We start from the raw sequence: 24616 nt of genomic DNA, 5'->3' as shown, positions 1-24616 counted from the left end.
AGGGTTTGATTGCACCTGTATTTAGAATCAAAATATGTTTTATCCCCAGTTAATAAATACTCTTATGACCTGTTGTCCAAAAAAAAAGAAAGCAATTTCTGAACATATTTACTTCATAAATAAAATTAGACAAGAGATTCTTTACATATTTTCGGGATACGAAAAGTGAAACAGAACAATATTATTTTCTCATTTGAAACACATGAAGAAGCACCAGAAGTTTAAAGTGATACACATTGATGTCATGCCTTAAAGGAATACTGCGAGATTCTGTCTATGAATTCTTTGACTTACCCAGAGTCAGATGAATTTGTGTATACAATTTTTATGCCTCTGCGTGCAGTAAGAAGGAAGTTAGAGGTAGTTTCTCGAGCCAATGCTAACTAGCGTAATGACTGGAAGTCTACAGGTACAGTAGCATACACTAGCATACACCTAGGGGTAAGCAGAAAAACTGCTTCATTGCCAGAATCTCACAGTATCCTTTTAGAACTTCTACTAACAGGGGAAATTGGGCAAATAATATATAATCCTTCAAAGGGGTACACAGATAATGCAAACTTTGAAACTAAAGCAACCCTGCCACCAAACGTTGTACTTTGAAAAAATTAGATTAAATAAAAATCATTTTATTCGACACAATTAATAAATATGGAAAAACATTGGCATTTAATTAAAAAAATAATAATTTTGAAGTATTTCTGAGAAAGTTAAGCAATACTAAATCAGTTGAGGTCAAGGGGGTAAATGCAATTGAATTGCATATTGTCTACTACCATGAGAAAAGGTGAGAGTTCACTCCCATAGACCTACTTACTGGTGCATGACTATGTTGGGCCTAAAACATTGGGTTTATCTTTAACCAAGCTGAAAACTCACTGAAAACTTGAATAGTCATTCTGCAGCGTCTCAGTTCAATGCATGGGGGGGGGAATTCAATTGTCCAGAGGGCAATATTTGTAATGAAACGTCATAATTACGTCAGTTTCTGGTTGTAAACTGGTTTGTAGACGTCAGATAACAAGATGACAAGCTACGATGTCTTTTTAATGATGTCATATTTTGGTTACAATTTCAGTAGGTAACCAAATTACAACCAGGTCAAGACATATTTTTCTGGTCGGTAAAAAGGCATTGAAAGAATGACCTTTTATTATCAGTATACAACTTGACTAAGGCATAACAAAAGCTGCCAGCCTGACATCATTGCAACCAGCTTTGCTTGCTGGGTCTGGGCTCTCAAGGGCACAGTGAAGTGTAACAGAGCAGACCGGTGTTATGGGGAATATCCTATGTCAGGCGCAAAAAAGAAACAAAAAGAAAAGGCCGAACTGTATGAGAAAGGATTCAGTTCATAAGTCCCACATACACACTCCATCATTGAGACACTAGGATGGATCTGTCCGTTATGTATGGTCAGCTCCCATTGGTGATGATCACTGATGTGCCCTTGTGTCCTTGCATCTGGTCGGCCTGCATCCTCATGTGGGGCACCATGTCGTACTGAGCCCCTCCGCAGCCCAGCCCCGAGTAGTTCCTCAGGCTCTCTGCGTCATACAGGTGCACCTGGGAGTAGCCGGTCAGGGCGTAGGCAGCATGCCTGTCCAGGGGCTGCATCTCCTGGGCCTGGTAAGGCAGTGGGCTCCCCTGCTGCCCTAGAGGGTGGTGGTGGGGTGAGACGTCTGTCTGACCATGCAGGTAGTCTTTTGAGACAGACAGGCCTGACCTGGGGATCCCATCGGTGCTGGGGCTGCTGAGGCGCGACAGAGACGCCGGACTGGCTGTGTTGTTGTCGATGTTGCCATGGGAATCCAAAACCTTGCTGCCATCATCGCGGGGATAGAGGCGCTCGGAGGTGAGGGTGAGGTTGATGCCGTTGGCGACCCCCGGCCCGCGGCACACCACGCCAGGCATGGCGGCCTGAGGGAGGGGCAGGGTAGAGGGGGTGAAGGAGCAGGGGCTGTTGTTGGAGGGGCCCCCCACTGGGCCCAGGGCGTCCAGTGGCCCCTTGCGCAGCTGCAAACGGCTCTCCTCCTCCTTAATCATGTGCTGCGTGGCATGGATCAGAGTCTCCATCTTGCTGGGCTCCTGAGGACTCGCTCGGAAATGGTCACTGCCAGTGCCATCGCGGCAACGCTCGCCCGAGTCACTGGTGGAGCCTCCGCCCCCTTCTGGTGAGCTGACCACGCTCTCTTCGTCCCAGTGACCCCTTCCTGTTAGACAAAGTGGCAACGTTTAGAAATCCAAGGTTAAAATCTCAAAATGTATGTAATAATAATACCAACAAAACTCTTAGAGCCATCCCAAACTCAAATGTACATATTGTTATGCTTTTCACAGTACATGGATTTATTGCATATTTATGTAATACTCATGTGAGTTAGTGCCTATGACTGCAATTAACCCATAACAGTCTAATCCCTGCCTAAGCTATATGGAATTGTTTTAAGACGGAGGATCATTTAGCTATTTGATTTAGAATGTTAAGACCCCTTGATGTATCCGCAACAAATCGAAATAAATGATTTGATGAAATGGGCCTTACTGCTATTAGCCCATAAAAATGCATTGAATAACAGATTCACTACATGAAACAACAGATAGTCCCAGCAAAAAATCTAAAGGAAGGTTGTTCTGAGAGATTTAAGAAAGATCGGGAATCATTTTTGTATTTAACCCCTTATTTTTGGCACTCCACTTGTACCGGGGGACCTTCAGATGAGTCTCGTGACGAGTCGTCCTAGAGCAAAACAACCCACATGTACATGTTCGTGAGAGTCTCACCTTTCCAAAATGTGTCATATTAGTGTGTAGCCCAAACTGCTCGGACGCTACAGACAGAAGTTGACAGATCGGCTGTACCGACTTCAGACGAGTCCCAAGACGCATGTGGGGGTCGTAGAACAAAATGGAGAACACCCTTGTGTTTGTGAGGGTTTAAGGCCAAACCGTTCGGATGCTGCAGACGATTTTGTGAGCAGACCGATTTTCAGAATGTCTCAGGGTCTGACTCTGGCTCTGTCACCTTTCACCGCAGATGCGGAAGTGCGACATCGGGCAGATGCGGTGGATTGAGACACATCCAATGCAGATATCTCCACCTTAAACTGATAGATGTTATTATGCTAATTCGTTTTAAACTGGGGCGCGGACATCGACTCTAGGGGTTTTTAATACAAACTTAAAATAGGACTGGAATGGAGGACTACATTTTGTCATTCATCCACATGACCTAGCTGGCACCTGTTTCAACTATTGTTTGCACAGTAAGCGTGAAATTATATTTTATAATGTGCATACAACTGAACAAGTCATGTAAATCCCTAATAGACAGTACATTCCTGGCAGCAGCATCTTTGGGAGTTGTCTCTCAGTTTGAGGACATGAAAGATGAAATAAGTTTTCTTGAACAGTGGGAAATGATTGCAAACAGATGGTAAACAACTTCCCATGGTCCATAATGCCCTTGGCCTATTCAATCAAGGAGCTACCAGGGAAAAGTGACGTTTGATGATTTTCTAACCAGATGGCTGTGACCCTAACGCCTCACCATGGACCACGCTGTGGTAGGAAGTGAGGTCGTAGCCCTCGCCATTCTCCAAAGACGACTTGGGCAGGGAGAGGACGGAGCGTGTTGCGTCCCACCAGGCCTCCCGTCCAGATTGGGGAGCAGCGCCCAGGAAGTAACGGCCAGCCTGGCAGTGGGCACCGCTGTCGCAGGCAGTGGCAGGATGGTGGGAGTGGTTGTGGCTGTGCGTGAGGTCCTCCTCGGAGAGAGCCAGGCCATAGCAGAGGGAGCCGGAGTCCGGGTAGAGTCTGTAGGCACAGGCCCCGCCCTCCGCTCCCTCACCTTGGTCCAGCAGCTGAGGGGAGGCAGATTCTGTCAGAGGGCTGCCTCCCCATTGGCTGTCCTGGTCGGACTCGGAACGCTCGGGGTGAAAGGCTGAAAACTGGAGAAAAGTTGAACATGTTTGGAAACTAGAACTTGGAATGTACAAGGTTTAAACTACGTTTTAAAGTAGTAGAAGGTGGTGTTACACCCTCTCCATCTTCTGTGATGTTTACCTTAAAGACACATTATACTGATTATTGATGAAGAATGTTGCACACTAGTCATGTATTCTGGTCTGTCAAGTCACAAAGTCTGCCTTGTTTCTGGTGCATGTATTTCAGGATACTAGTTTGTTACAACACCTTGCCTAGAACAAGTGTCAAATTTGTATCAAATATGTATCACGTCATTGTAAAGAGGCACCGTCTTGCCGGGCTTAAGAGAGTTTGTGGCTACGGGCGAAATAATCAGACCTGTTCTAATCGTATCACTGTGTACACCACACCGGTACCAAGTGTCTTACCTGCTGTGGGTAGGGAGACACTCTGATTTTGGCCTTGGTGTGTGTCATACGGGACTTGGTCCCCTTCCTCTCCTCTGTACGACTCGGAGGGCTGCTGTAGTGGAACGCTGGCTTGCTAGGGGTCATCTGGTCCAAGGACAGCTGCATTCCCTTATACTCAGTATCTCTACACACACAGACACAGATGAGAGCGAGCACATTAGCAAAAAAAAGATGGAACTCTGGCGCAATAGTAATCCAGAATACTCCATGAACAATTCAATGGATCCCTCAACCAACATTTTGCTCAATAGACCTTCATCAGGGTTTCAGAGAGGTGTGACTTGCACACGTAGTGAGCACATTTAAAACATGTTATTTCACAGAATTGTGGCAATACAGTATATAAAATGATGTACAATAAGTAATTTCTCCAATATATATATATATATATATATATATATAAACTCCAAAGAAGGTGTTTGTGAATTATGTCTCTCTCACTATCAATAGCAAATATTGGCAGAGACAATGGTATATATATATATATATATATATATATATATATATATATACCATTATCAATAGCAAATATTGGCAGAGACAGTGAGAGAGACATAATTCACAAACACCTTCTTTGGAGTTTTGATTCATTTATTAATGGGATGAGTTAGAAATGAGTAGGTTATATAAGATAATCTCTCAACCTAGTTTAACCCTCCTTTTGTGAGAAACACAACCAACACCCGAAGAAAAGTTAATAATGAATTGCTACTGCACAAACATTGTCAGAACACACGCACTTCCACTCACACACAAATTATAACCATTCCCATAATGTCAACACCATGCCTGTTGTGAATCTACTCCCTCAGTCTCATCTTACATTCTCTTGAGGTGAAAATGTACCCCGACACACACACACACACACACACAACCCCCTCCCAGATTGAATAACACAACATTGACTATTCATGTGTCACCTGTATGTACATATCATATAATGCATCTACCACCTTAGCATTCTAACCCACTGTCCTGGGAATGAACTCTATCAGACTTCAAAGTCATGAAGCGGTTCCTGTGTCAAACACTCTGCAAACATGGCCCTATTCTTAACTTATCACATCAGCAGTATGTAATACCAGCACGTGGCATTTTAAACCCATGTTCCCTGTCTCTGACCCCACTCAACCAGTTGCTGTAGTATGTTTCTTAATATGACCCGCTCTTTATGTGTGTGGCACCTTGCAATGGGAAAGGCAATATTTGGATAGTCAGTGTTTTGTGAGACATAGGGGGCATCCCAAATTGCACACTATTCCCTACATAGTACACTGCGTTTGACCAGAGCCCTATGGGCCATGGTCAAAAGTCGTGCACTATAGAGAATAGGGTGTTAACTGAAACACAAACATGGTTATTGCTCTTGCAGGTACAGTAGCAGTGACTGGTTCTCCATCCTATGTGTCCTCTCGGTGACCTATGCTAGAGCCAATAGTGCTGATATAGGCTTTTGTGCAAACTCAGCTGTGTTAGCTGAATTCCACATGGGGGTCAAAGTCAGACCACCTCCCACCTGAAATAAGCCACTGGCTCTCCATCCCAGAATCATGATTTATTAATGGAATGATGTGAACTGATGGAATAAAATGCTGTAGGTTAAGGTGATGAAATGGCTTTGCTGGTCTAGTATGTATTGTAAAATTCAGCAGTATTTGAAAGGTATTTGATGTTTATTTACTGTATGTTGGTGTATCTCACAGGGTGGAATTCAATGAAACCAGTGCTGAGGGGGAAAAAGTGTTCCATCTGCCGCAAAAACACAAATCTGTATTACCTTTAGACAATTTTTAGAGGGAGAACCCAAGTGTAACTCAGTGTTTCATCTTGAATACAAGCTAAACGTGTTTCATCCGGAATACAAGCTAAACGTGTTTCATCCTGAATATAAGCTAAACATGCAGTATGAATACACTAGAGAAGCCTCACTCCTTACTGAGTTGTATTTCTGAGTGTGTTGGGGTTTGCGGTAAATACATAACAATAGTAAATACACAAGAGCTGAAATGCAGACGGCTTAAATGAATACACACACACACACACACACACACACACACACACAGAGAGAGAGAGAGAGAGATTAAAGAGCTAGGTCTGGATCATCCAAACCTAACAATGAAAATCCAACACGGGCAGCATGTATGAGATGGCTATCGATTTACGGTTTACTGTCAAATAGATTTTCTTTCCTTAGACACCAGGTCAATAATGAAAGTAGGTATTTTCCCCCAATGTTTATCTTACTGGTCTCAAAGGTCTTATCGCACCCGAAAAAAACATGTTCTGTGTAAAGTAGGGTGTAGCAATAGAGGTGGCCATAAAGGGAACAAACTGAGAATGTGAGAGGTACACACAGCCCTACCCACTATCAGTCTAGCTGGGGTCATGAACTAAGTTTGTTGGTATTTCACTGATCTCATTCCCAGACACTTGTCTGGTGGACCAATGCGTCAAACTTGGCCTTCATTAGCCAATACAAAAAGGTCGGGAGAACCTCCCCTCGCATTGGCATTGGCTAATTTGGCTTAATCTACCAAACAATCATCTCCCACAACACCTTCCCCCTACCCCTCCCTGTACGCTAGAACACCACAAGCACAGAGCCACGCCTCGGTGTGATTCGCAAAAAAGGAATGATGACAAATCACAGAAGGCTGCTAAGGGGAAGACTGCTCATAATAATGACTGGAATGGAGTCAATGTAAAGGTATCAACCACATGGAAACCACATGTTTGATGAGTTCGATACCATTCCGTTCTAGACATTATTATGCCTGTGTGACAAATACTTTATTTAGTAATAGAATTCTATGGTGAATCCCACTAAGGCCAGCTTTGAATAGTTATATGCACTGTGAGCAATAGCCTGGGGACGAGGTCAGTATTTCACTAATATCACAGGCCACAAGAAGGTCATGTTTTGTATGTGGAGATAGTTATGTTTATTCATTCAATTATTTGTTGCTTCTGCTCTGACAATGCCATTCTAATTGCCCCGAGGGGTTTCATAAACTCAAATCAAATTCAATTGAAATAATAATAATAATAATAATAATAATGATGATGATGATAATAATATATTTAGTCCTCCACAACTTCAGATGTTGATGAAGTAGAGAAAGGGAGTAGCTTGAATCGATTTGAATGGAACTGAATTGAATTGAGTTGAATTGAACAGAATGAGACTCACGTAAGAACGTAGTTGACGCTGACGATGCAGTGGGGTCTGGAGGAGCGGCTGTTGTGGACAATGGTGGCGTAGCTTTGCACCCACACCCAGCCCCCCTGTTTGGCTAGGAAACGGTAGTACTTAGTAGTCACCTGGCCCTTCACCAGCACTGTGAGGATCAAAGGAGAGGAGATGGAAGGGGTGGGAGTTGAGGAGGAGGGAGAAGATAGGAGAAAAGGAGACATATTTTGTATTTGGGATTGTTTTGACCTATAATGGGTCATTCTGAATGAATGATTGACAACTGAGCGCGGCAGGGGGCCGTTCCATCGCTTGCTGTCCCCATGGTGTGTTATAGAGACCACCTGCTGTGTGCCAACGAGCGGTGGCTGTTGTCCTCGATTCCACATGTCGAACCGTTGGAAAATGTATTGATAATGATGGCCGATATTCTGGTCTGAGGCACTCAGTTGCACTCTGCTGACCATCATTCTGGTGTGTGTTCTAAAAGGGCTGAATCCTAACTTTGTACCCTTTAAGGGTACCCTTTAAGTCAGAGTACCACATGTGGTGTGGATCTCAAGTTTTGATTTCCTCTGGAGTGTTGAAAGGCACAGCTAGCTAATACTGTATGTGTGTTAGAGGCCAAGGTCTGGTGTATTTTATATTTGTGTCGTTTGATAAAAATGTATTTCAGAAATGTATTTCAATGTGTGGGATAAAGTTAAGGAAAAGAGACAAAAGTCCAGTAAAAGGTAGTCTGACGAGGCAGGGCCCAACCTACTGTAACTAACTCACACAGGTGGTGGGCACAACGCAGGTGGAAGGTGTCACAGCTGTGGACGTGGTGGTACAGAGTCTTCTCAATGAGGTCCTGGGGCTCGTAACCAGTCAGCTCTGCCACCCTAGGGAGAGGAGGAGGGAGAGAAGGAGGGTGGAAGGGGTGAGAAGGCAAATGTTTTTGTCCTCTCTTTCAGCCATGGACTTTCATGTATTGAAGTTCACGCTGTTCTCCCTCCATGTATCATTCATTATATGCTCAGAGTTCTATTGGATCCAAACTTGTTTTCATGCTGAGAAGGAACAGAACGTTCTGTAAAGTGGACCCCAGTGGCTTGAGGTCCAGGATTCCACTTTAAAATAATAAGACATGACACTTTTTAGATGCAGTAAGCCATTATAACTCCATAAATAATGGAATATATTGTAGCATTTCATGTTTGTGAATTCAATACTGTTTTGTTCCATTAAGTTGGGGACTTAATAGTCATTTAACAACTGTCACAGAGCACTAGTGGAAAAAACATCAAAAAACAACTTTAGCTGGTTTATGTCATGGCTGGCTCATCAAAACACCTGCTATAGGACTATGTAATTCAGTTATTCTCCTCCATATCCTATCCTTCAACCCATGCTTTATTTGTATGTTTTGCTGTAGACCTACCTCGAGTCGAGGAAGATTAGCTTCATGTCGAGGCTGGCTCTGAACATGAACATGTTGCTGTGCAGCTTGATCTCTGTCACGGCGCTGGGAGGCAAAGAGTGTCCCACCGCCACCAGGCCCACGTTCTGGTAGCAGCCGTCGAAAGACAACATGTCCAGGCTGTACTGACGGATCTTTAGGTAACCGCTGCAGTGGATCACCTGGGGGGGGGGGGGGGGGGGGGTATGTTGCTATTTTGTCCAGTCTTTTTATGTCAATTTTTTACGCTCACTGTAAATGTTTAAACATTTCCATAAATTATACTTACACCTATCTTTACGCTTAATTAAGTTATAATTAATTTGGCATTTATTAAATCAATAGAATGTGTATACAACATAGATAGTACTTTCAAGCAGCATTAGGCTATATACTTCCATTGCAAATCGTCTACCTTATATCCACCACTGGTGAGGCCGGCGTTTCTCTTTGCCAGCACACATTTCATCCTCAAGAAGAAAGAGCGCTCCATCTCATATTCTGGAAGAGGAGACTGAAAATATCAGTCTATTATCCAACGTACAAAACTGTATTCTATATGGGGTTTTATTCTCTCCAAGTTGGGTCTATATTCATATAGCCTACCTTGGACGAAATGTGAGTGGTATGGCTGATGTGGGGTGAGAACGGCAGTCATTTCGTCGTGGTCGGCGGGGTGGACATATTCGTAAATACTGTTCCCGGTCAGCTCTACCTGTTAAGAATTACCTCGGTAATTAAACAGTATTAATCACTCAACCATTCAAACATAATTCCATAATATCGAACATGAAAAACATTTGTAATATGGATATCACGAGCTCTTAAGCCTTATGCATAGCAAATAAAAAAGACTCCACTCACTCGACCAAATAAAACTTGACAAACCAAAAACACTAAATAGGCTAAGATGAATAGGCTATGACCAGGTGCTGACCTGAGAGAGTCCCAAATGGACTGATGCTGTCTCAGATATGTACATGATCTTTCCGTCCGGCGCCACTACAAAGATGAAGCCGTCCAATGTCTGGAGAAAAAAATGCATAAATTAATGCGTAGATCAAAGAAATATGAGGCCTATTCAAGAGCACTCAATGCATTACAGTCAGATTCGTGAGATCAAATATCAAACTAAATGTAACAGAACATGACTAGGTAGACATTTTGAGAATCATTATTTTTTGTAATATAATATTTGACAGTAATTTAGAAAATATAAATTAGTAAGCTTTCTAAATTACCTGGAGGATGTGGGATCCAACCTATCAAATCAAATGCAACATGTCTACATACATCTTAAGAATGATTATTTTCATTACTAGCAAGCTATTTAAACCATCATATTGCAGTGAATGTTCTATTAAATTGGTAGACTAAGCTTCCTAAATTACCTGGAGAAGATGGGATCCCATCTCACGTCCGACATTGTCCAAAGTTCTCGTTCGACTCGTGTGACCCCAAGCTTCACCCAAACCTGAAACAAAGCGCCAGTATGTATATCAGCTCCTTTTCGCAAACCATATAGTCGTGCAATAATACACGTAACGCATGTGACAATGTTTCTTTATGCTGGTTTTTATTACGCCAGTTCTCTCTGTTGTTCTACGCCTATATATTTTAATAATAATAATAATAATAATACATACAGCTATGTGTGTCAACATTTTTTTTTTAAGTACGATGAACAAAATGCTGCAGAAAGTTGATACAAATTAAGTGAACATCAAAACTTTAAATGCATGAAACATATGACATCCTCAACGGAACCAACAAAACACGATAATGCAAATAAATACAAGCGGCTCTTCTCGCAACGCCATGCCAGATAGAAAATGCTAATCGTACAAAAACAATCAGTGTCTGAGTAAAGACTCGAATAACCCACCACCATTTCACATTTCAATATTGTCCAAACGATCCCTTCGCGTTTACACAGCTCAACAACAATACACAAATTATTTGGTCAACATTTGAAATAGCTTTTGCACAGCTCATCTCCTTATTTGTTTAGAAGTCAAATTAACCCAGGTGCCGTGGAAAACATATTTTACATTCTGCACGCATGCAAAGTAGCCTCCCTCTGAAAACAACATGCAGCGTTGGTTTGCAATGAGCTTGACGCAGTGATTTAGGCCTATAATAATGGACAAGGAGAGTATAGCCTATTTTATATATTTGTTTCCTTTTTCTTTTACGCAAGGCCTACAGGCTATTTGATATTTTCGCAATTAATTTGAGCAAAACCGTACATTTTGTCTGGCAATTTACTGTTAATTTTAGCTCCACAACATGACCAGTCGAAAGTAGGCCTGCTTTATAGACACATTATTTAAAAAATGTTGACATGAATGTAAGGATTATATAAAATATTGATATGTGATATGTTGTTGTGCATGCATGTCTGTCCCTTCGTTGCATGCGTCATATTCAAATTGCTAGCCGCTGCAATCATGGGTGAAAGGCTGTTTTTCTCGTAATTCAACTCAGCTACTATATCACAGGGGTCACAATATGTACAGGTTACTAATTTGTCTGATGTATTCGAGAAGCGAAACCGCGGACTCAATGAGCATTAAGGCTAGCCTACATGTCTTACAAATAGGCCTAATAGGCAAAGAATAGATGCACCTGGCGTTTGAAGTGCTACTTAACGGACGTCAAGTGCCCTGAACCATAGAATAGTCGATGTGAGCAGAGAAACTTCCCACTGGGCACAAACGTCAATTCATTGAAATTACTTGGAAACAACCAGTGTGTGCCCGGTGGGTTAACATCTCACATCTCTGCTCTCGGGATATTTTTCAGATGATTACGAGGTTTCAGACAGGCTGAGCTGTTCCCCAGTTTCAATAACCCATTACAGGTAGGCCTACACAAATATTATTCTGTTGACAATTAGGCCTAACATTAGTTTGGGCGGACAACGGTTTAGGGCTTTCTCTGTTTTTAGACACATTTTTGACTATTTTAATTGGGCACATTTTCTTTTTTCATAAAGAACGTCTAGTGTTTAGGCCCCTGAACACGGCAGTTAACCCACTGTTCCTAGGCCGTCATTGTAAATAAGAATTTGTTCTTAACTGACTTTTTAAATAAAGGTTCAATAAAAAATAAATACAAAATATACCAAAACATTCATCAAATTCAATACAGGCCTAATCAAAATGTTTATTTAGCCAATTAATGTCAATAATATTCCAAAATAATTCATCCTGTTGGCTACTTTTCAGCTATGTGTTCTACAAGCAATTGATAACTTATGTCAACTGCTGAAGAAATAGTTAGGCATATTTCCGTAATAATGATTTTCTAAAGGATAGGTACACTGTAAAAAAAAAAAAAAATGTAATTGCCTTAGTAAATTAATATATAGTGAATAGAAACATACTGTATAAATTGAATACAGTAGAATACCGTAAACAACATTGTATTTTGGGAAAAATTCATTTCGGACTTTACCGTAAAAAAATACTACATAAAACACTGTAGCAGGTCACTTACTGTACTTATAATATTCAAAATAGAATTCCACACTAAAAGCACAGGGCAACAAAATCAAAAGCAAGTGAGAAAACGTTTGAGCAAATAATTATTACAAATATATACCAATATTCTTAGATAATTGGTACCTGTTTTGTTATTTATATCCATTGCTTTGTTTATGGCCATGCTGTTTTATATTATAGAATAAAATATACAATCAGGCACATCATACAAATAAATCATTTTCCATCATAAAAGGTAAAACAAGCACCCAAAAAATAGGAGCTACTTGTAAAACGCAGGCCCCTTGTGGAAATTAGGCGAATTGCAACATCATTTTGTCTGAGTTTGAACAACTTTCTCCCTCCCCTCCCACACCCTTGTCAATATATTAAATACCAGTAATGGTACCGTCAATTAAATACTATAACTTTTGATACCGTAAAATTGTAAGCTACTGTAAAACAACAGTTTAAAAAAAAATAACAGTAAGATAATTTGGTACCATAAAAAGACTACAGTATTATTATTGGTACCATACAGTCTTAGAAATAATTTGTATCATATTTCCCAGCATGCTCTACTGCAGGTAGATATGTTTAAATAGTTTATTTTTTATCTGTGTTTTTGCATGTACATTGATTCATTGATTAAACGCATTCTACACAAAGTTAAATTAAATAAAAATCTAAACTAATCCAATTAGTTAGTTTGATTTTTTTTGCATCCGTTATTGAAATGGTTGTTCCAGTTTAAATGGTTTAGATAGTCTACTCCCAATGTCCCAAACCGTGACAGTCAATCTCAATGCAAATTGCAGGTGAATGAAAATTCCAGTGGTTGGATATCCTAACTCTGGCTGGATTCCAACAGGAATTACACATTACTTTGCAACCCAGCATAATGTGACTTGCAGGTAGGGTTGCAAAATACTTGTAACCTTCCCAAAATTCCCATATTTTCCAGAAATCCCAGTTGGAAGTGTCTTGGAAACAGGAAGGAATAAGCAGGAAATCCAGAATCGTTCGACCAGAATTTTTGGAAAATCTGGGAATTTTGGGAAAGAGTGGAATTTTGCAACACTACTTGCAGGCCTAATGTGGCCTGTAAAACCATGAGTTTCAGGCAGCTGTATTAGGATAAAACTAGACATCAAAATAAGTGATTATGAGATATATAATGTATTGTCAAAAATAGTTTAATTGTCATGATAACATTCGCCTAGGAACTCACTTGGTGAAAGCCACAGGACTGAAAATGATGGAACCATGTCTCTGTCACTAACAGCCATGGATGGTAGGTGACTGTACAATTCTCCCAAAAGGCAAGGCACACTGGGAAATATGCAAAGAAGGCTTCACGGTAAGAGTATTTGTTACCATAAAACAACTTTATAAGCGTTATTGACACTGCAGGTCAATTAATGCAACAGTAAACCATAAAAAAACAATATACTGTTGCTTTTTACAGTAACTTACATATGTAACTGGTCACCAGTAAGTTACTGTAAAATCAACGGGAAATGTTTTACAATGTAGGCTCATTTATAATCACAAATGGTTATCAAATATAATGTTTGCTATTTCAAATACAGGTACAGTAGGTAGAGTCCGATATGATGTAGAATAATTTGATTGATTATAATGTGCACAATTACTTGGTCACAATAAAAATGTATTGTAGATGATTCTGATTAGCAATAATCAGAGATTTCTAATACATAATGGCTGATAGCTTATAGGCTTATGAAAAACACAATAATGCAAAGTTACAAATAGCCAAGAGAAAGCATTCCAAATAATGGTGTTGGTTTTGGTATCAGTAGGCCTTTGTCATACAATTTATTAGCATAGGCCTATTATAATTTTGTAATCATCCGTCCTCATTAGTCACTGTGTATCATCACATCTAAGTAGCCTACCTCGTGATTTCTTGCAACTTGCACCGGTAATTGTGTACGTAAAGTGAAAACAATTCAATGTGTCTGTTCCGTTTAGGTGACCTGCGATAACACTGTCATAACATGATATGGCAGATGCTACAGGCCTATAAGCTATTTTTATTTTTGTAACTTTTTTTTCTTCAGATTCTTGCAACGTCATTCCTTGCATTTGTCATGAGCTTACCTAAACACAACACTTGGAAACTTTATGGTTTAGATAAAGTGAAGACCTAGATAACCAATAGATGTGTAGCAAATACACAAATACACCTATTATTCACCATGTAGCCAGTCACAGGAATGTCATGAACCCCAGACATCTTAGGGGGAGCAAATTATGTGAGGATTGCTGGGGGGGATTTTAAGCATTTTTCAAACATCTGAAAGAGCTTTTTCCTGCAACCTGGAGCCATAATTATTATGCTTAATTCTATGTCAAAAATGTGTTCATTTTTCTGCATATCTAAGCATACCACTTGAGCTGTCTGTGTCCTCCTGAATGGTGGTGCTCTTTCTTTAAGAAACTAAATATGCCCTCTGCATCCCTGCTAAAATGGTGAGTCTTATTCAGTAGCCTACATTTAGTAATTGCTTATTTTCTAAAGTCTACCAACCTTGCCAGCAAGCATGCCAGTTAAGATAGTTAGACAAGCTAGTTACTATAACTTGATTGATAGTAGGGGTGTGCCCAGTACTTGAACAAAACTAGTATGTAACTATATGGAGAATTTTCCAAATAGGATTATGACATGACACAATCATTTTTTGTAATTATTTGTGATCTGAAAAAAGTCATTTTCAGCAGGCAGTACTCATCTCTCTTTCACTCAAACAAAGTGAAGAGCCATGTTCTCTAAACAACTTTTGGCTAGTTCTTCTATCTGTTTATACAATGGGTGTGTCTAATCCTGAATGCTGATTGATTAAAACCGCATTCCTGCTGGTGTCTATGCCACAAGTTACCACTGGCTAAATATATTACATTAAAAAGCCTACTCTGTTCTATCTGACTGTGCAATCCACTGTTTAATCAGCCCAGCCAGGCAATTAATAGACTTGATCTCCACTATAAAAAGCATCTAGACATTATCTCACATTTCTTTTAGACTAACATTTTGTTTTCAACAGCAGAGATTTGTATAAACCTTGCTGTCTGTCTCTCCAGCATTTGCAACATTGTTTCAATATTCAAATTTGATCTCCAGCTGTTGCATAGTAGGCTATGAGACAGACAGGCAGGCAGCTTTTCTCAGCCAGTCAAAATCACGAATCAGCATATCTTGTATGACAAAAAAAAAAAAATCAATAGAAAACAGGTACAACTAAATGAAGTGCAGCTAGTTATTTCCTGCTTCAGTTTGAAGTGATTGTGTTAGCTGTGTTATTGGCTAGCTCCTCTGAACAACAGTGTCCTGACGAGAGAGCACATTTTCTATGTCAGGTGAAATCGAGCATCATTAGCTCATTGTTTTTGCATGAATCCAAATAAATGTCACTAGAAAACAGCTTAAACAAATGCAAATACAGCTACTTTGTAGTTATTATGGCTGCACTGTTTGACCCGACTATATGTTAGCCGTGGTTGGCTAGCTAGCAAGTAAGGGGTTGCCAGCCAGTAAGTCAGTAGACATTTAAAACCAACTACTGGGTGGTGTCTAAAGATACAGAACTAATGTCTCTGCCAACAGAACTGATAGAACGAACAACCAGCCTGCTTGGGTAACAACCCTAGATTCGTGTCAGGACGACATCCTTGTGGAAGGATGAAATAGTGTCAAGAAATTCCTGAAAATAACATTCTTAACCCCTGTGTGGTGTTCGGGTCTGTGGGACACATTTTCAAAGGTTACTAGAAGAAAAATGATACAATGAAACAAAAAATTCAACCTGAGACTCATTGGCCTTGGCTCATTTTCTGTGAAGAACTTGTAAAAGAACACATTTTCATTGAGTGCACCATGTGCTCTCTCCTACACATTTATATTACATATGTGGTGTTTGGGTCCACTGGACCCGAGGGTAAAGTGAGGGAAAGTGTGTGTTTTTCTCTGAAAACAAGTAGAAATGAAATAAAAAGGTTTCCTGTGTGCCCTCACTCTGTCTTCCTCCTCCCTGGGCCTGCTGTTTGAACATAGCACATAGCCTGTCTCCCTCTTTTCATGCACTCTTTACCTTTTGCAGTGTGTGAAACTACACAATGTCTTGCGGGAACCTGCACAATGTTATTACAATACATTATTTCGGTATATTGTAAAAAAGTGCTGTATTTTCCCACACTCTACCCCAGTCAGGTGCATATTTGTTGAGGGACACAACAAATAAATATCTTTGCATGTGTGGTTCCTTACCACAATCAATCAGTATGGCAAAAATAATCTCTGCTCAGAAGGCCTTAGAAATATTTTTTTGTAGAGAAAAAAGCTAGTGTGGAAGGAGCGTCTTCCACTTTGGAAGATGAAGAATTTTCAGAATAGGAGGGTCCTGTGTCTGTCAATTCATAGTCTGACAGTGTGATGGAAGAATATGATGAGATTGACACTCAGCCAGCCCCAGGACCAGCCAGTCAGCAACCAGCTCATCAGCAGCCTGCAGGAGGAGATATATGGATGTAAAAAAAAATAAGACATTTAATGGTCTTCTTGCCCAAGGAATGAGCCACCCCGCATGAATGCCAACGTGATAAGGATGCAACCAAGGCCGACGGATGGCTGTCACTCATATGGAGGACATCAAGTCTTCTTTTGAACTGTTCATCCCAGACACCATACAGAAAATCATTCTGGACTGCACTAATTTGGAGGGAAGGTGTGTTTTTGCAGAGAGATGGACCAAACTAATTTACCTGGATACTTCAGGGTTCTTATCCTTGCTGGTGTTCTTGGATCCAATGGGGAATCCACAGAATCCCTGTGGGATGCAGAAACTGTCAGGGAACCTTTCCGTGCAACAAGTTCTCTGGAAAACTTCCACATTATTTCCAAGATTATCCGCTTCAATACCCGAGACACCAGACTATCTCCGCGGCAGAGAGACAAGCTAACTGCAATCAGGTCAGTGCAGAGAGACAAGCTAACTGCAATCAGGTCAGTATGGGACAAGTGGGTGGACTGCCTTTCCCTGTTTTACAACCCTGGACCCAACACTACTGTTGATGAGCAGCTTATGCCATTTAGGGGCAGCTGCCCCTTCAGGCAGTACATGCCGTATAAACCTGCAAAATATGTAATCAAGATCTGGGCTGCCTGTGATGCTGCTTCATCATATGCGTGGAACTTGCAAGTGTAGATGGAGGAGCCCCTGAGAAGAACCAAGGGATGCGGGTTTTCCTGGAAGTGACACAGGGACTCCGTGGCCACAACATCACATGCAATAACTGTTTTACTTTGCACAAGCTGGGACAGGAGCTCACCAAGAGGAAGCTGACGATGGTATGAACAGTATGAAAAAACAAGCCAGAGCTCCCTCCTCCGCTGTTGAAAACACGGAACAGGCCTTTCAATTCCTCTAAGTTTGTGTTCACAGCCGACACGTCCCTAGTGTCCTGCCAAGAAAGGCAAAAATATGGTACTCTTGAGTACGCTGCATAGGGATGGGAGAATTTGTGGCCAGGAACATGAAAAAAACAGAAATCATAATGGATTACAATGCCACAAAAGGAGTGGTGGACAATTTAGATAAGCTGGTGACTGGCTACAGCTGAAAAAGAAGAACCGTACGCTGGCCACTTGTGATATACTTCAACATCTTGGACATCTCAGTGTAAAACGCGTTTGCCATCTGGATGGCGTTAAACCCAGATTGGAACAGAGGGAAGTTCCAGAAGAGGCTGCTCTTTCTCGTGGAGCTGGGCAAGTCTTTGTTAAGACCTCAAATCCAGAGGAGGCAACATATCCTAAGTACTCCAGCTTCTGCAGCCTTCGTGAGGAGGATTCAGGAGGAAGATGCTTCGCATCCGCCCGACCCACAGAACCAACAACTCCAATACCGGAAGTAAGTGTGAATGATATTGTTGCATGTGCGTGTGTGTCTGACTCTCCTACCTTGGCCTGCTGTAATTGTATATGTGAGTGAGATGTTAGTAAAATTCCTGAACTAAGTGTTTTCATCATTCTAGATTGCAGCCGGTAGCAACAAGAATAAGCACTGCGATGTGTGTGAACAAAAGAAGGACAGGAAGACCCAGTACACATGCATCAAGTGCAAAAAAATACATTTGCAACACACACACAGTAAAACTCTGTCCCTCATGTGGTGTATAGACCGGCCTTATTTTGTGTTCAACGGGGTTCATTTATCATTTCCATAAAACACTGTATGTACAATTTTTTTCCGTTCAAAGCAATAAACATCAATATTGATGAAAACCTTGTGTCATTTATATTTCTTCAAGATAAGCATGATTTATTTTACCCATGTCTTGATTATAATTGATTTTTGTTTACAAAAATCTAAATTTATTGGAAAAAACGAATAGCGCTTTTATTGATAAATGTGATCTAGCAGAGGTAAATGGCAAATATTAACCATGTATGCTGTCTATATTGCTTCTAACTGATGTAAGTCAACATGTAAGTATTAAGTATTTTTTACATTAATTGTTATGGCTGTATTGTTTTAAAAAACCCAATAATGTTGTGAGTCCATCAGACCTGCGAACATTGGGAGAAAAACAAAAACATGAACACCACACGAGGGTTCATGAAAATATGTAAATCATTATTTGAATATGTTGGCTCCTCTCGACTTCTTCTCCGGCCAAACAACAGCAATGCCAACATATCCTCCAAACACCGGAACGGGCGGGGTATAGGTTGAGCCTGCTGCAATGATTGGATTACAACAAGCCGCTCTCTCTCAGCCCTCATTTCCCCAGACAGACATACGCCGCTCTGTTGTACTCACTCACAGTCAGTCACTTCTCTCGGGACACAAGTCTCCCCTTCTCCAAACATTGTGTATGAATCAGAATCCATTGCTAGTCATTGTTGTTCAATCTAGTTATTTTCTGTCGATTTTGCTGAGGCCATAGGGTTTATTATGACTTTCTACTTGCCGTTGTTTAGTAGTCCTACTTTTTCTGTCTGTATAATTATTCCATTGCTGACTTTGTCTGTCGTTATGTCGTTCTTGCTATTATTATTTATTTTCTCCCAGGCATGTTTACCAAGCAACAGACCATTAGAAAATGAAATGACTAATGCAGGTCATATATTTTGATTGTGGAAATGTTGTAGCATAAGTAGGCCTATCAGGAGATAAAATAAATGCTGGCAGTAGTAGCCAGCCATGCATTAGGCTATTAATTAGCCCGTGTCGTTGACAATTGACTAGGATGAAGTAAGTCAAACCTGCATTTGCATATGTTGGGGTGGTAGACCAACCTTTGATCAATCTTTGTGAATGAGTGAAGGAACATAATGCCCTCCAAGATGCATCTCTGAGTGCTTGCAGCAGTAATGAGCACTTTAAGCTTTACCAGCATTTAAAGTGCACTTCCGGGTTTTGATCATGGAGTAAATCTGACTATGAGTAGGCTATCATGTGTGATAAAAACAGATATGAGTATGACTGAATAGAAGTATGAAGAGATCACACCCCAGAGGCCTAGACATTTTTTATCTGGAAAAATCGAAAGCGACCTGAGTGGATCAATTAGGTCTTCTCCCGCTGTTTCGCGCCTCAGGTGATCAGATGCCAGTGGCACGCAGGGCGTTTTATAATTGATGCGGCCGTCATTGTCAGTCACACAGCATAGCAGCCTGTTGAGATCGAGGGAAGATGGTGGCTAATCGCCTTCGACGCATTTCGATCCCCTGACCCCGAAAATGGCCTAAATGTAGACACGCCGAGGCGTGGATCTGCGACGACCATCCGCATGCACGCACACGCACGCATGAAATTACACTAGCCTACTGTAGCAACATGGTAGCCTATTGTAGCAATAACTGGTAGATGAAAAAAACATATCAAAAGGCTAATAAGATAAAACAACAACATCAGCAATGACTGCAACAGAAAGACAGCAGCTGCTAGGTGTCATCGCAATATAAATATAATAATATATAAATATAATAAAATATAGTAAATATAATTACACAATATAGCGTATTAACAGCTGTTATGGGCTATAACGTAGCATAATAAACCTATGCACAATAACCATAATCAGTAGGAAAATGCAGGTGAATAAATAAAAAACTAACAAAAAAACAGGTAAGAGATGGGCCCACAGAAAAATACAAATAAGTATAGTCTACAGATAAATGGCAAATGGCATAGCCTATATAAGAGAAGACTGTATTGTTAAAGCTTAAAATATACTTACCCTGAGGGAAGACAATTCTCATCTTCAGATAACTTGTTGTCAGTCTTATTATAGACGCTTTGTCCAGCTGAGACGTGATAGCCGAGGGTAAAGGCAACATTTTGGCCAGTTCATAGAATTCGCTGTTCTCCTTTTCCCGTCTAGTCCTTGCGGCAGTTTTGGATTTCTCCTTCATTGTGTGTTCTCGCTCTCTGCCCCTCCTTTTGTTAAATGTTAGGCTTTCATTCCTTTACTGTCATGTCGGTCCATCAAACCCATAATATAGAACGATTTCCGTTTCGTCTATTTGTCATGATTTTGGCTTTTCAACTAACACCCTTAAAACGCGCGCTGTGGCCACGGTCAAGTGAAATGAGAGCAGCACTTCCAATGCACTTCATACGGTTCCCGAATTCCTACACCGAAACATGCGCCGAATGGATAAGTTGATATCCCGTGTTCTTCTCGTGTAAATTAAGAATTTCTTGAAAGCACACGACATAAATTCTCCCTCAGAATGGTAAGGGGCCTGTCCACGGTGTAAACTGATATTGGCATTTCTCCATGCACTGAAAAACACAGGGCATAGCACAAGCCATAATATCATTAAAGGCTTACCAATATATTTTTGATCAACAAAATGCATTGTCATCCCAAAACGCCTACTTTCAAACTATGGAAACATGTAGGCTATTTTCTAAAATAAATAAAAATGGATTATCCATGTGACAATATGGCATTATTTTTGCTTTATTACAATGTGGCTGTTTGAGCATATAGTTTAATAATAATAACAAATAATAATAATACTAATAGCCTAATAATAACAATAATAGATAACAAATTATACATTATACATTGCAACAAATAATATGTAATAATACATCATAAACAAACGAATGATAATTCTACTACAATGACCAGGCCTATAGAATATGGAAATATTTTAGCCTATTTTGTCGATGTTTTTTTCTACTTACCTCATCGAATAAAAAGATCCTCTAACTTTCACTACTCTCGCGCTGCCCGCAGGGGATTTCACCTGTCCTGAAGCGAGTTCACCACTCGAGACAGTTAGTTTAGTCTCAGTTCCTCGCGGAATTCCACGCATACACTTCTCTAAATTAGGGACGCAAGACGAGTGGAATTCGTGTCCAGACTTCGTCTCCAAACTATCTCAATCTCGCTCTCGAGCTGCTCAGGACCAGCCCACTGCCACTCGCGCTCTTATTGGCTGCAAGTATCGAGACTGACTTTCTCATTGGACAGGCTTGATAGAAATACACAGGAACCCGTAGTGAAAGTGGGTTTTGTATTAAACTTTCACGTCTGACACAGATTTAGCCGAATCTGGAGGAAACCGTGCCATACTTGACTGTTTTGTCTGGCGAGCTGTATTCACTCATCATACATCTAAACACAATTGGCTATCCATGGGAGAATGAGTCTACGCTATCTGTGGTGTGTTTTACATAGCTAAACCAACCAGAATCATTCTGAACTTCACCAATGCATACATGCATGGTAGACTTAAAAAAAAAAATATATATATTTTATTTCTATGTTGTTGAGTGGACTACTTAGTTCGAAATCTGGTTGTATTTACTCCAATATAACAGTTAATCTCCCTCCTTTTGTCACATATTGAGTGTCCTTTTTATAGGCAGCTGTGCCATACCAAATTACTTTAATACAATTGATCAATAATAAGCCCATTGCCAAGACATTACAGAAGATATATTTTCTGAATTGATTTGTCTCTGAATTGATTTGTCTGTCCCTCACATTTTTGGTTGTACCCTTTATTATAGGCGTAGTAGCCTGTGCATGGAGTGATATAGCGCCAATCGTTCTTGGCTGTTTTACCTTAAGTAATAACCTATCTTTTTACACAAATCCAAGAGTATTAATTTACCGGAATTGAATCATATGGCCATTAATTAATGTTTTTTATTAGCCAAATCGTTTAAAATGTTTATTTCAAAATCTGTTTATTTTATGCTACTGGCATTTTAAACTTTGTGTAGGACTACATGTTATAGGAAAAAGTACGAACATGTACGCACTCATACTTTACGACGCTCTAGGTAAGAGCGCTGCTAAATGACTAAAATGTACATGTACATGTAAATGTTATAAGCTACATTTTTATGGTGTTGTAGTTGTACTAGGCCTGTAGTCTACAGTATGTCTATTATTGATTTATACATTCCTTTAAAAAACATTAATTCGTTAATCCACGACTGGATATCAGCGATATGTAGTCTTAATCTAATAACAGAAAAATACTGATTTGTCAACGCATAGATTATTTTACTCTGGATCTCAATCAAAGCTTGAATGTGTTTACTTATTGCAAAGTGTGCTGTATAATTATATTATGCAATCGGTGTCTCTGTCATGAAATACAGCCCCCGGGCTGCTGCTACAACACTGTCAGTATACGTACACATATGCAGTATTACAAGCAATAATATGACTGTGATACGTGGTTGTCGCTACTTTAAGAGGAACGCACTAACTGGGCGGCAGGTAGCCTAGTGGTTGAGAGAGTTGGGCCAGAAGCCCCATGCCGACTAGGTGTGCCATTGCGCAGTGGATTTAACCCTGGTTGCTCTGGCTAACAGCATCTGCTAAATGACTAAAATGTAACTGTAAAAGTCGCTCTGCTAAATTACTAACATATAAAGTCGAATTAGTAATTTTTTCTTAGTAGCATCATTGAAACAACAAATCTCACAAACCTTAGAAGCTAAATTACTTGAAGAAATTGAAACAAACAAGTTGCTCAAAACGTCCTATAATCATGCTCTCTGTTTCTCTCTCACCCTCTCTCTCTCTCTCTCTCTCTCTCTCTCTCTCACACACACACACACACACACACACACACACACACACTTGAGGCCCAAATTAAATTAATTCTGACCGCCTATTTCTCACTATCTTATTATCCTCATCCCGGATAGACATCGCGCTTGGCTTTGGTAATGGGGTGTCCAGCTTTAAATGCGAAATCCACCTGCGGCGCGCGAGAGGGAGAGAAAAGAATCCCAGTTGCACGTTGCGCACGAAATAGCAAAATGACGCAGTTAACCTCCGATAAATGAGGAAATGTGCTGCCGATTAAACGGTTTCAGACAATAAAACAATTTAACATAGGTCTCCTCTACGTCTTCAAGTCCATTTGAAATAATGGATATATCGATAAAGTAAACACTATATAATGTTATGGAGCAAGTCTTGGCCTATTGTTTTGCCAATTATTAATTAATTTCACCAAATGAAATATATATTTCCATATTAAATGCTCTTACGCGACCACGGATCGGATGCTGATTAATTCAACTTTCAGGTTGCATTGCTCTCTAAAAGGCAATCTAATTATTGTTGTTTAACGCAGCAGTGTTACATCAGCCGTGAACTGTAGACACTGCACTGACACAACAAGCTCTCACAGTCTCGCTGCAGAATTAGTCGTTCATCCACGTTCTGACTGACATGTTGTGCTGTTCAAAACAAATTGAAAAAGCAGCTATGTTGTGGATTATAAAAATACTTTTGTAACACTTTATTTTATGATGTAGTATATGCCACAACCCATATATGATACATCTACGCATTTTGAGACTAGATTTTAGTAAAATGTGTTGACACGTTGAAATCGTCAAAGATAACTGTAGGCTGCTTATAACCCAAATTCTCTGGCCACATGTGACAAGATCTTTTTTTTTAAGGAATAGGTTGCATGTACCCTAAAATAAGTATTTTTATGCATAAAAGGAATTGAAAACATATTCTCATTGGCACTCAACTACAGCAAGTAGATTTGTATCATTTATCCCTATTCCTATAGGCCTAC

The 24616-nt window shown here is 40.3% G+C and overlaps 1 protein-coding gene across 2 annotated transcripts; it reads right to left on the bottom strand.

The window, feature by feature from the left end:
* Positions 1–24199, bottom strand: LOC110522003 (single-minded homolog 1-like). 2 transcript variants are annotated; one of them, XM_021600045.3, is made up of 13 exons: positions 21738–24199; positions 20779–21326; positions 10420–10502; positions 10270–10290; positions 9966–10055; positions 9635–9743; positions 9444–9529; positions 9011–9210; positions 8365–8471; positions 7588–7735; positions 4356–4521; positions 3551–3950; positions 1–2213 (listed from the first exon to the last, which is right to left on the bottom strand). In XM_021600045.3, exons 2-13 carry the CDS (start codon positions 20951–20953, stop codon positions 1417–1419), a joined length of 2382 nt encoding a protein of 793 aa, XP_021455720.1. In that variant the 5' UTR covers positions 20954–21326; positions 21738–24199; the 3' UTR covers positions 1–1416. The 2 variants fall into 2 exon arrangements, with proteins under 2 accessions (XP_021455720.1, XP_021455721.1); XM_021600046.3 differs by lacking the exon at positions 10270–10290 and having other exon boundaries at positions 21738–21958.
* Between the last annotated feature and the right edge of the window lie 417 nt (positions 24200–24616).

This window comes from Oncorhynchus mykiss, chromosome 4, assembly GCF_057628025.1.
Source record: "Oncorhynchus mykiss isolate SJ-2025 chromosome 4, ASM5762802v1, whole genome shotgun sequence".
Taxonomy (NCBI): Eukaryota; Metazoa; Chordata; class Actinopteri; order Salmoniformes; family Salmonidae; genus Oncorhynchus; species Oncorhynchus mykiss.
The sequence above is the reverse complement of the archived record's forward strand: the minus strand, read 5'-3'. Positions and strand labels throughout refer to the sequence as shown.